Source organism: Thermoascus crustaceus, assembly GCF_041956765.1.
Source record: "Thermoascus crustaceus strain CBS 181.67 unplaced genomic scaffold VTN00scaffold_1, whole genome shotgun sequence".
NCBI classification, from domain to species: Eukaryota; Fungi; Ascomycota; class Eurotiomycetes; order Eurotiales; family Thermoascaceae; genus Thermoascus; species Thermoascus crustaceus.
The window spans coordinates 5,921,220-5,932,778 of record NW_027192527.1 but is presented as its reverse complement, the minus strand read 5'-3'; the positions used below and the strand labels follow the sequence as shown (position 1 = coordinate 5,932,778).

At 52.3% G+C, this 11,559-nt stretch overlaps 4 protein-coding genes across 4 annotated transcripts; 3 read left to right on the top strand and 1 right to left on the bottom strand.

The window, feature by feature from the left end:
* Window positions 1-584: 584 nt before the first annotated feature.
* On the bottom strand, window positions 585-1,216 carry VTN00DRAFT_2147 (uncharacterized protein; the record flags this gene model as incomplete). The annotated part of the gene is made up of 2 exons (XM_069428333.1): window positions 585-1,149; window positions 1,212-1,216. 2 exons carry the CDS (start codon window positions 1,214-1,216, stop codon window positions 585-587), a joined length of 570 nt encoding a protein of 189 aa, XP_069292849.1.
* A 325-nt stretch (window positions 1,217-1,541) lies between these two features.
* Window positions 1,542-2,044, top strand: VTN00DRAFT_2146 (uncharacterized protein; the record flags this gene model as incomplete). Its single annotated transcript, XM_069428332.1, has 4 exons — window positions 1,542-1,592; window positions 1,656-1,729; window positions 1,787-1,840; window positions 1,906-2,044. 4 exons carry the CDS (start codon window positions 1,542-1,544, stop codon window positions 2,042-2,044), a joined length of 318 nt encoding a protein of 105 aa, XP_069292848.1.
* A 2,162-nt stretch (window positions 2,045-4,206) lies between these two features.
* On the top strand, window positions 4,207-7,179 carry VTN00DRAFT_2145 (uncharacterized protein; the record flags this gene model as incomplete). The annotated part of the gene is made up of 7 exons (XM_069428331.1): window positions 4,207-4,377; window positions 4,439-4,566; window positions 4,628-4,995; window positions 5,047-5,543; window positions 5,596-5,771; window positions 5,822-6,385; window positions 6,441-7,179. The coding sequence occupies 7 exons, from the start codon at window positions 4,207-4,209 to the stop codon at window positions 7,177-7,179; spliced, it is 2,643 nt and encodes an 880-aa protein (XP_069292847.1).
* A 675-nt stretch (window positions 7,180-7,854) lies between these two features.
* VTN00DRAFT_2144 (uncharacterized protein) lies at window positions 7,855-10,624 on the top strand (the record flags this gene model as incomplete). Its single annotated transcript, XM_069428330.1, has 2 exons — window positions 7,855-9,781; window positions 9,846-10,624. The coding sequence occupies 2 exons, from the start codon at window positions 7,855-7,857 to the stop codon at window positions 10,622-10,624; spliced, it is 2,706 nt and encodes a 901-aa protein (XP_069292846.1).
* Between the last annotated feature and the right edge of the window lie 935 nt (window positions 10,625-11,559).

Genomic DNA, 11,559 nt, shown 5'->3' with positions numbered 1-11,559 from the left:
GCTAGATTTAATTTGAAAGAAGCAGACGTGATATTCGTCGATTGCTAGCAAGAGCTAAAGCGTTGAGAGACTCGGTGAGCTGGGGAAGGAAAGGAGGAAAGAAGATGGAGGACATGTGTGGGAGGTAGTATTTATACCCTTGAGGGAGCCGGCTAGGCTAAGCGAGATGAGGCTGCAGTATTCACTGCTTGGTAGCAGAGTGAATGTGAGAAACGAATTGTAGAGGATAAGAGGAAGAAGGGACATGTGAAGTGAGAGACTGGAGGCCTCAAGCCTGGGGGTGGTGAGTGGGAAGTGAGGGAACACACCAGTCCGGAAGTTAGTAGCTTTTTACTGCAATTATCAGCCAAGGGCCGATCCCCCATAGTAATTGGCTGGCAGACGGGCAGCAGAAGATAATGTGGACAAAATAGAAGAGAAACATAAGGGAAGGAACACAGTTCACCGCAACTCATTTTATTTGGAATTCCTGTCCACCATATGAAAATCATTGACCAAACGAAAAAGAAAAACAGAAAGCCCAACTCCGTCCCATAACCGTAGAGAGTATATGTCCAAGGAAAAGAACCTGCGCAATTGCCTTTTTAATCGACGTCCATTTCCTCCTCGGCACCACCATCGACCAGCAGTCTGGTCTTCTTCTTCTGTCTGAGCTTCTCCTCGCCGAGAACCTTTCCAGTCGAAACCTTCTCCGCAGCAATGGGCTGGCCCTCTTCTCTTTCCCGCAGCTCCTTGCGAATGAGGTGCTCGCCCTCCGCAACGACCTTCCTGTCCTCCTCGCGCTTGCGCTCCCGAGCGGCCTTGCCCGCCAATCTTCTCTTCGTGAAGACACGCTCTCTGCGCTGTCTGATCTCCTCCACTCTCTCCATGGCCTTGACGGTCGCGGCGACCAGGTTTCTGTCGTACTTGACAGGGACGTTCCTCCTCTTGGCGAACTGGGACAGCAGGAGGGACGAGTCGACGATCATCTCCTTGCCGCGCAGGGCACGGTGAGTCTTGGTCCACTTCAACTTGCGAGGCTGGCGCTTCATCTTAAAGTTCTTGTGGCATTTCGAGCGGCAGAAGCGGAATACACGGGCATCGTTGCGAACGAAGGTGATACCCTTGGACGGGTATACCGGCCGCGAGCACAGGTGGCAGGTTTCAACCCTGGAGATATGTTAGAGGCGATTTATTTCTTGCGCAAAAAGGGGTCATCATGATAGCAATACCTCATGGTTGTCTATGTCTCTGCCTTCTACTCGAGCAGCCTTCGTTTGGGGGGGGGGGGGATGTAGCTGTTGAATCTTTCAAGTCCCGCCGTCAAAAAAGGTCCGAGTAAACTTTTCCCAAGGTTGGAGTGTGGAGCTGCGATCGGGGTGCCGCGCTAAACCCGAAAGGGACGGGTGCCGCCGCCGAGAGCTCCGACTTTTATCTCGACGGTCTCTGTGCCCTCAACCGCTTTGTTCGCCTCCCCGCGCTCGAAATACGGTCTCCGCCTTCTGGCCTCTCTGTTTAGACCCATCTGTCCATCTGAACTATACATTTCCTCTCGTTTCAACATGGCTTCCGCTCTTGCTATTGGCGTGGGTGTCGCCACGGCCGCTTTCCTGGTCAGTAGCCTCCGCACCGGCCATCGCTCCGTCAAGGATCCGTGCTGACAGTTCTGCTTGCAGGGTCGTGCTGGACTTGTCGCATTCCGCCGCTACAAAGGAGGAGTGGACAGCATGGGCAAAGCCTTCTACAAAGGGTCTGACAACCTGCCTACGTATCAGAACTGGAACGCTGTTACTGACTCAGTGTGCAGAGGATTCGAACCACGGATGACTCGCCGTGAAGCCGCTCTGATTCTGCAGCTCTCGTACGTTCTTACGGCTCTATCCCATCTCGCGCCGTTAGGGATCTCCTACTGACTATGGGACACAGTGAGCGCACCCTCACCAAGGAGAAGGTCCGGAAGAACCACCGCCAGCTGATGCTCCTCAACCACCCTGACCGGGGCGGCAGCCCTTACCTGGCCACCAAGATCAACGAGGCGAAGGAGTTCCTGGACAAGCATGTTTGATGTTTGAATGGGGGGCCAGCCTCTTATATATACCTTTTCACTACCATCATCGGTTGAAGGAAAAAACGACTAGACGGAGATGGAGACATACCCATAGAAACTTCTGTACCATATAGAAGGGATTGGCCTTTTCTTGGGGTGCATAGCGTGGCGTTGGTTTGGTTTCTTTTTTGAGGATGGGAATTTCCTTCCATGCTCCTCCTGTTGGGAACATGATGACGAGGAGCTGTATTTTATGCCTGTATCAAGATCGCCGCTCCTGATGTTTTTTCGTTCCGCCGTACGGTACATAATGCGATTCTATGTCGATGCGGATCCAGTCTCTTCGGGCGGCCAATCTGCTCGCCAGTACATCCTCTTCGGGCCCAAGTTTTGTATATATACCTAGCGCCTGATGCGACACCCTGGGCCATTTATCTCTTCCGGAACCAGTTTATCTGTTTGATGATTTGCCGATGATGCCATCGACGTCGTGAAGGCCGAAATCTCGGTGTTTTGGCCTGCTTCGGCCTGTATCAGCATTTAGGTACTAGCACTCCTGGTTCCCGATTTGACGCAGAACTTAGCCTTGAGTCTGAGAGTGTTCGTTGGGATAATATTTAACTTCCGAGTAACAGGGGCCTGCGACAGCTATGCTGCATATCGTACAACCTCCTCTGCTAAGGTCCTTTATAGCGATAGATTCCTAAATGCAGTAGAATCAACCTTATCCCCAATGCCGAGAACTTGAGGCGTTGGAATGATCTGCGGTCCAGAGGCCGTGGAGGGACTCTGCTGCCGACCCCGAATAGTCTGAAAGAAGACAGATCACGTAGTCAAAAAGCTGACCATCTACAGTGAGCAAACTTGGTTTCATAATGTTCAAGGTCCCCTGCCAAAGATGTGATAGGATGCCTTCGCGACGGCATCAGCTTCAGCTTCATTTCCAATTTTCAGGCCGCAAGGGAGAGAAGCGTTAGACAACTGAAATTGTCGAAGGCCATTTCTCCAGGCGACTTTGGAACATTTTGGCCTAGATTGTACGGAGCATAGGGATACCTAAAGGTACTACATCTCCACGAGCCACAAGCTGGGGTCGAAACGAGCCACCCGCAGACCGCACCTAATAAAGCTCCAGACGCCCTTGGACTCCGGGCCTAGTCTGTTCGCGCGCAGGTACGGAGTACGCGGTCTGTCCTCGAAGCTTGTTCGTGATCGTGCGTGAGTCAAGCCGCCGAAGTGAAAAGACCAGGGCTCGGGGCCGAAGGTGTCTTTTCCGCGTCTGTCGCTTGACGTTATCGAGGCATTCCGTGCTTCTTATCGACATCACCGGAGCTCCCGTCGCGGGGTGTGCAGAACTTAATTAGATGCCTATTAATATATCTTGGAGCGTAGCGGACATCTGATCTGCAGAAGCGGGCGCGATCCAAGCAGGCAACTACATTTATTAACTGGTCAGATTATCTTGATCGCTTCGAAGCGAGATGAACTCGGACTAAAACTGGTCCGTTTTATGGAGCGGGCCTTCGGTCTGTCTGCGCGCCCTTCCGTCGACGTCGATTCTCTGACCGTCGAGTACACCGGGGACGTCTGATGCGCTGAACGTGGCCTGCAATCCTTGCGAGCAAAAGCCTGCCCCTCACGCGATCCCGAAGAAGCCCAAAAAAAGTCCGGAACGGACGAAAGTAAACCGCCGTCATCTTGAAGTCTCTTCGCAGTTCGGAGTCTACCGCAACTCCTTCCTCCGCATCAACCACGTCCCTTCGCTGGCTTACGGAAAACCCAGCCCTTCGGACCCAGGGTAAGGCCGTTGACATTATTCCCTTCTTCGGGGTCCGCCGCCATCGATAGAATTTCCTTTCCCGTCCTATCACTGGAAAGGGTTCCCGCCATCTAAACGTTCCTTTGATTGGCCGTGCCACGTGAGAGCCTTGGGGCGGTTTACTAAGATCAATATCGCAGTTTCGCCTCCTGGTCCCCGACAAGCATTGCTACGTCTTACTATACAAGTGACCAGTCTGAATAATTAGCTGCGGTTCCTTGCGAAGTTTCTTGACTCCATAGACTGACCGATAACGACCCCGCCGCAGTCGTTGCGCATCAGGCAACACCGCTTGCTTCACCCGCAGTCATACAAGCAATCAGTCGGAGTGATGAATGGCTTGGGGGGAGTTTCAGAAGGCATGGGCTTCGATATGACCATGCTGATGAACCAATCACAACAATTCTTCGGTGCTCCCAACCCGGACGCCTCTCCTGTACCTCCGGTTATGACAGCACCGGCTTATCACGATGACTCGAATATGGGTACGGGTGATGAGAGCAATGAGGCCAAGAGGCGAAGGATAGCCAGGGTGAGATGGTGTCTGTCGCGATAAACCACAAGGGTGACTGGCTAATGGAGAGTTTGCGTAGGCATGCGACATGTGCCGGAAGAAGAAGATCAAATGCGACGGCAAGATGCCCAAGTGCTCCCATTGCATAAACTACAAAACAGAGTGTGTCTTCACGCAGGTGGAGAAGAAGCGGAATCCTCCCAAAGGGTATGGTGCCGGAACTCGATACTAGCTGCCTTTGAAGGCACCTGCTGAAATGCTGGAACAGGGCGAAATACATCGAGGGTTTGGAGAACCGGCTTGGAAGAATGGAGTCTCTTCTGAGACTTTCCGGTCTGTTGTCAGAGGACGATCTTGGGAAGACTGACCTCGGGACATTGGAGAAGCGCCTTGCCGATAGATCTCTTGCAAACGGGACAAATCCTTCGAAGAACACGAATCCAGCGAGTTCTGCAAATGCAGCTCCCCATGCAAGCGGGTCCCATTACTCCGCACCACGCATAGATTCTCAGTCGAGCCCGCGGACGTCAGCTGCGTCCCCCGAGTCGCAAAAAGGATCAGAGACGGAGGTCGAGGCACTTTCGGATATGATGTGCTCTCTTGTTACGAACAATTGCGGAGAGACGCGGTATATTGGTAGGTGCGCCATCAGTTTGTAGAACAAGTCCCGCTCACACGATGGTCCAGGGTCTTCGTCGGGTTTCTCGATCTTTTCTCCGAAGGGTATTCAGTGGGTGAACGAGAAGACGGGCGATTCGTCATTCCAGGATATGATATCTTCGGCTTATGTAGATGACAATAAATGGATATATTGGAAACCGGAGATATTCAGCGACTTATTTGCCCGTCGCGTCTTCAAACCTTTACCGCCCCGAGAAGAGGCCATGTCGCTTCTGAGAGACTACTTCGACAACTTTAACTGTATGTTTCCGCTCTTCCACGAGCCGACATTCATGCACTTGGTTGAACGACAGTATTCCCGGGATCCATACGAAGGCTCTGGCTGGTGGGCGAGTATCAACGTTGCCCTGGCCATAGCGCACAGGCTTCGAGTCATGAGTAACTTGGTCCCTCAGGAGGAGGATAAGAAAGCTTGGCTGTACTTGAAGAATGCCATGGGAGTGCTGACAGAGCTCACTATGCGAAATACGGATCTTCTGAGTGTCCAAGCCTTGCTGGGAATGGTGAGTTTATCTACATGGAAGCCGTTCTCCAGCCGCTCTAACGCTATAGTAGTCTCTCTTCTTGCAGGGAACTCCGAATCCTCAGCCCGCCTTTTTCCTTGTAGCGGCGGCACTACGACTCGCTCACAGCATTGGCCTCCATAAGCGTGGCTCCGGATTTGGCTTGAATCCAGTGGAAGTGGAACAGCGCAAGAGGGTCTTTTGGATCGCGTATCTCCTTGATAAAGAGTAAGTTTATCTTTTATACCATGATAGTGCTCTATACTTAGACAATGCAGTATGTGCCTCCGTTCTGGTCGGCCTCCGGTGCAAGATGACGACGACATGAACGTCGAACTTCCCAGCGAAGACCCGCCAGATAATATCGGAAATATCCCACTCTCTGATGGGAAAGGGAAATTCAATCTGTTTAGAGCGATGTGCACGTTCGCCACAATCGAAAGCAAGGTGTATAGACGGCTCTATTCGACCAAAGCAGCCAAGCAGTCCGATGGAGAGCTACTCAACACCATCGGAGAACTCGATAAGGAACTGGAAGAGTGGAAAGACAGCATTCCTTTAGATTTCCGACCAGAATATGAGATTAAGGCCTCGCATACCCCGCTGATCCTTCATATTGCTGTCCTTCACTTTTCATACTACAATTGCTTGACGACAATACACCGGATGTCTGTGCACCACGGTTATTGGACGAGTCGTCTTTCAAATTACGCTATCCAAGGCCTCAACGCCAGACCGCTAAATCCCAGGGTCTTCTCATCGGCAGCCCTTTGTGTTACTGCTGCCAGAGCGTCCATAAACCTGATCAAGTATATTCCGCAAGGGGATTTTGCCTGTGTCTGGTGCGTATCAACTTCATGTCTCCCCAGGTCAAACGAGCTACTAAAATGAGGTCAGGTTAATTATTTACTATCCTGTCTCGGCACTTGTCACACTTTTCGCGAACATCCTCCAGAACCCGCAAGATGCCAGAGCTCGCTCCGATATTAAACTGATGGATCTAGTTGTCAATTTCCTCTCGATGCTCGTCTCTGACGAGTCCAATGGCAGCGTCAAACGCATGCTTGGCGTCTGTGCTGAGTTCGAGAGAATAGCGAAAGTGGTGTTGGATAAAGCGGAAAAGGAGTCACATTCAAGAAGAAAGCGCAAGATTGTCCCTGAACAGTCTCAGCCGAGTAACAGTGAAGGAAATTCTTCGGCTGAATCTCCTTCGGCGAAGCGGTCTGACGCACAGGCATCTACGACGTTTCCCTTTTCCCAGCCAACGGTCTCTGGTGACGCGAATGGAAGTGCGTTTGACACAGCAGGAAATGGTACGACTTCCACACAGGAACCAACGATTCCTGCAACGAGCGGCGCTTCCGCGCAACCGAACGGCGGCGTGCACAACATGCCTGAATTTGGCCAAGATTTCCAAGATATACTCAGCCCCGATGCTTTTACAAACCCAGATTCGTATCCAAACAGCAGCACCGCAGCGATGAATATGTCGCCTTTCCAGCAACCGTTTGTCCCTCAAGACTTATGGCAGATGCCAATGACGCTTGAGTGGGATTGGGCAGATATGACGAGTTCCGGCTTCCCTCTATTTGAAAATGGAGATCAGCCCGGTGGACCACCCCCTAGCGTGCCGTGATTATGATACCATGAAAGGATGACGATAATGGAGCATGTGCATGAGAAATCATGAAGCGGGAGAATTCAAGGGGCGCTCGGGCATCCCAAAGGAACTTTTCTTTTTCTTTTTTTTACCGGTGCAAAAGGCTAGGCGTTCTGACTGGGACTGTTCCCCATACACACTCCACTTTGACTATAAGATATGCATATGCATAATGTGTGATTAATTACGCAGCGCTGTTATATACATGGGGTTTAAACCCGGTGATGAATATTATTAATCTTTGGTCACTAAGGTGCAGTTGAGGCGTATTGATTTGTTGAAACGGCGGGACTCCATGGATAAGCTGTTCTGAGCAAGATGTCTGGAGAGCATATCTATAGTCCGTAGCCTTCGTTGCGATTCTAGGCCTGTTTGTAAGGCGTGGCGAGTCCGGATGACTCAGCCGGGGATCGGAACACCGAAAAATCAGAGCCGAAGGCGGTTGCTCCAACGGGGCGTGGAACTGGCTCAAACTGGCTCGCCGACAACATCACTTGCGCGCAGGAGCTTTCTTCCAGCCTCATTTCTCTCCTTTCTCCCGTCAATGCGAGCCTCTATGGGTTCTGCACTTACAGCTCGCCGTTGAGAACCCCTCTAAAACCCCTCCCCCTCCCTACTACTTCCCGCCTCCGGGCACCCTCTTCCTCGACCATGGCCACATTACTCCGACGGCCAGGCAATCTTGCTCGATACACGAGGAGCGCCGCAGGTCGCATCAACCGCTCGAGGCCGCTATTGTCCCCGCATCTCTCACGTCCGCTATTCGCATCCATAGTCAATGCGCGCCGCGTCCGGTCATATGCCACCGTCAATCCCGGCGACCCGAAGCCTCCGAACGACGATAATAAGAATGCTGGCCCGTCGGGCTCATCGTCGCCTGGGCCCTCCGGCGGCGGCGGTCCTGGCGGTCCAAGGGACCCCAAGGACAAGTGGAGCCCGCTGAGCGCGGAGGAGCAGAAACAGGTTGACGAGTTGATGGATTATCTGAAGGAACGGATGCCGAAGTCGCAGCAGCAGCATATGGAGGATCTGCGGTTGGTTTTCAAGAAGGAGGGCATACCTCCGGAGATCAGGGATTTTGTGCGCAAAGTGCAAGCGCAGGTGGAGTCGAATAAGCCGTTGAGTCTGGGCGACTACCTTACGTTGTCCCGCCTGGTCATGAAGCAGTCGGCTGTGATCGCCTCGAAGTTGGAGGAAATCAAGAAGCGTGAACAGGAAGAGGGAGCGCAGCGGCCGCAGCAGGAGCAGCGACAACAGCAGGAACTGGAAAAGGAACACGAGCGGAAGCGACGAGAACAAGAACAAGAACAACAAAAACAGCGGGAGCAGCACCAGAAAGGAAAGGATCAATTCCCCAAGCAGCCGAACTTCAACGTTTTCGAATTCAAGCTTGACCCTGCCAACTTTCTGATCTCGTCTTTCCTGGCTTACTACATCTACCGGAGTATCTTCCCAGGAGAGAACAGCAGAGAGATTACTTGGCAGGAGTTCCGGACCAACTTCCTTGATAAGGGTCTCGTCGAGAAGCTGACCGTTATCAACCGCAATAAAGTGCGGGTGGACCTGCATCGGGAGGCCGTTGCTAGCGTCTACCCAGACTCTCCTGCGGCTCAGCCAAACTTCCACTACTACTTCTCGATTGGATCCCCCGACGCCTTCGAGCGGAAACTTGAAGAGGCTCAAAATGAGCTCGGGATTCCAAGCACCGAACGGATACCGGTTGCCTACGTCGAGGAAGTGTCATGGCTTGCCACCGCTTTGTCGTTCGGTCCAACTCTGCTTTTGATCGGCTCTTTCTTCTGGCTAACGAGGCGCGCCGGTGGTGGAGCCGGTCAGAGTGGAATTTTCGGTATCGGAAAGAGTCGTGCCAAGCGGTTCAACCACGAGACGGATATCAAAATCAGATTCTCCGACGTCGCAGGCATGGACGAGGCCAAGGTGGAAATCATGGAGTTTGTCAGCTTCCTGAAGCAGCCGGAGCAGTTCCAGAAGCTCGGTGCCAAGATTCCCCGCGGTGCTATTCTCTCAGGGCCTCCGGGTACCGGTAAGACTCTGCTCGCAAAGGCAACGGCTGGTGAATCCGGAGTTCCCTTCTTCAGTGTCAGCGGCTCCGAATTCGTTGAGATGTTCGTCGGTGTCGGTCCATCGCGTGTCCGTGATCTGTTCGCCAACGCCCGGAAGAACACTCCCTGTATTATATTCATCGATGAAATCGACGCCATCGGTAAATCGAGAGCTAAACAGAGTTTTGGCGGCGGTAACGACGAGCGGGAGAGTACACTGAACCAGATCCTCACTGAGATGGACGGCTTCAACACGTCTGAGCAAGTCGTGGTCCTCGCTGGAACGAACAGACCAGATGTTCTTGACAAGGCTCTGATGCGACCCGGTCGGTTTGATAGACACATCGCTATCGATCGGCCCACTATGGATGGACGGAAACAGATCTTCGGCGTTCATCTGAAGAAGATTGTCACGAGAGAGGATATGGATTACCTGAAGGGCAGACTTGCAGCGTTGACCCCAGGCTTCGCTGGTGCGGATATTGCTAACTGTGTCAACGAGGCGGCTTTAGTTGGTATGTTACCTTTATTTCCAGCTCTAGCTTTCGAACTCAGTACAGGTACTAACAAATTCTACAGCGGCCCGTGAACGAGCGGACAGCGTTACCATGAAGCACTTTGAGCAGGCAATCGAACGTGTTGTCGGTGGCCTGGAGAAGAAGTCCCTCGTCCTCTCGCCAGAGGAGAAGCGTACGGTGGCTTACCATGAGGCTGGCCATGCCATCTGCGGCTGGTACTTCCGGTATGCCGATCCACTCTTGAAGGTTTCCATTATCCCTCGTGGCCAGGGCGCATTGGGCTACGCCCAGTATCTCCCTGCAAACGGTGATACGTATCTGATGAACGTCCACCAGCTCATGGATCGGATGGCCATGACCCTTGGTGGACGTGTTAGCGAGGAACTGCACTTCGACACCGTGACGAGCGGTGCCAGTGATGACTTCAACAAGGTCACCCGCATGGCCACTGCCATGGTGACCAAATTCGGTATGTCCTCCAAGATAGGACACCTGTACTTCGAGGAGGACCAGAACCAACTGCACAAGCCCTTCTCCGAGGAGACGGCACGTAACATCGACGCCGAGGTGCGCCGCATTGTGGAGGAGGCGTACAAGCAATGCCGCGACCTGCTCACGGAGAAGAAGAAGGAGGTCGGCATCGTCGCGGAGGAACTCCTGGCCAAGGAAGTCCTCAGCCGCGATGACCTGATCCGACTCCTTGGCCCACGACCATGGCCCGAGTCTGGCGAGTTCACAAAGTACTTTGACGGTACCGGGCGAACGATCGCGCCACCTGAACCTCCGTTGCCGGAAGAAGGAACGACAGGAAAGGATGGGCGAGACCAGACGCCAATTTAGAAATGAAATTAGAAATATAACAATACAAATGACGGGGTTTTTAGCTGGGGGCGGCGCTATGTGTCGTTGGCTTGGCTTGGCTTGGCTTGTGTGTTTTAGCAGTTTTTTCTCGCATGGATGAATCCCCTTTCTTTTTTTTTCGAATTCTTGCCATAAATATCATTTTCTTTATGTCCTTTCCGACTCCCACAGCAAGCATATCGCGCTATTGTAAAGTAGCCTTTTTTTTTCATCCTGTCCCTGCATCCTGAGCTCTCTGAACTCTGAACTGTAAATCTATTATTATAAACACGAGCATCCTTTCAAGTCAAGTCATTTTCAGCTGATACGGTGTCTGGTCTCATTCATCCCCAGCCCCCCGTCTGCGCGTACCGCCGATCGAATGAAATCTCTGCATGTCCGTGAAGGACCGTCACCCCCATTCACTCACACACGCCAGCCATTTCAGCGTTCCCGCAATGCATACTCTATCCCCTCCTCTCAGACAGTTGGGACAGGACGGAGATGCAATACAGAGAGAAAGAGAATGAGCGAGATGGGGGTTACACGGCTCTTCTTGACAGACCGACAGGACAGGGCAAACATGCCTACATGCCTTACCTGACCTGTATCTTATATCTATCTCTCTACCCTACCTATCTAACCCGTCTATGTACACCATCCACAGAATCACTGAAAATCTTCTCCACTCCCATACACCATGCTCCACTCTTGTTTCTTCTATCTATCATCGTATCGCTCGCTGGATGTCCAGGTTGGCATTGACCCTTGGATGGATGGATGTGTTAAGTGTTGTGAAATGCAAAGGAAGGAAAGCATTTTACGTGGCGGGTTGTAGCGTCACCAATCTTACTAGCTTATAGGGAAGGAAGGGTATATACAGGTAGCGAACTATAGCTAGCTAGGCTGAATAGAATGGAATGAGAGACGTCTAC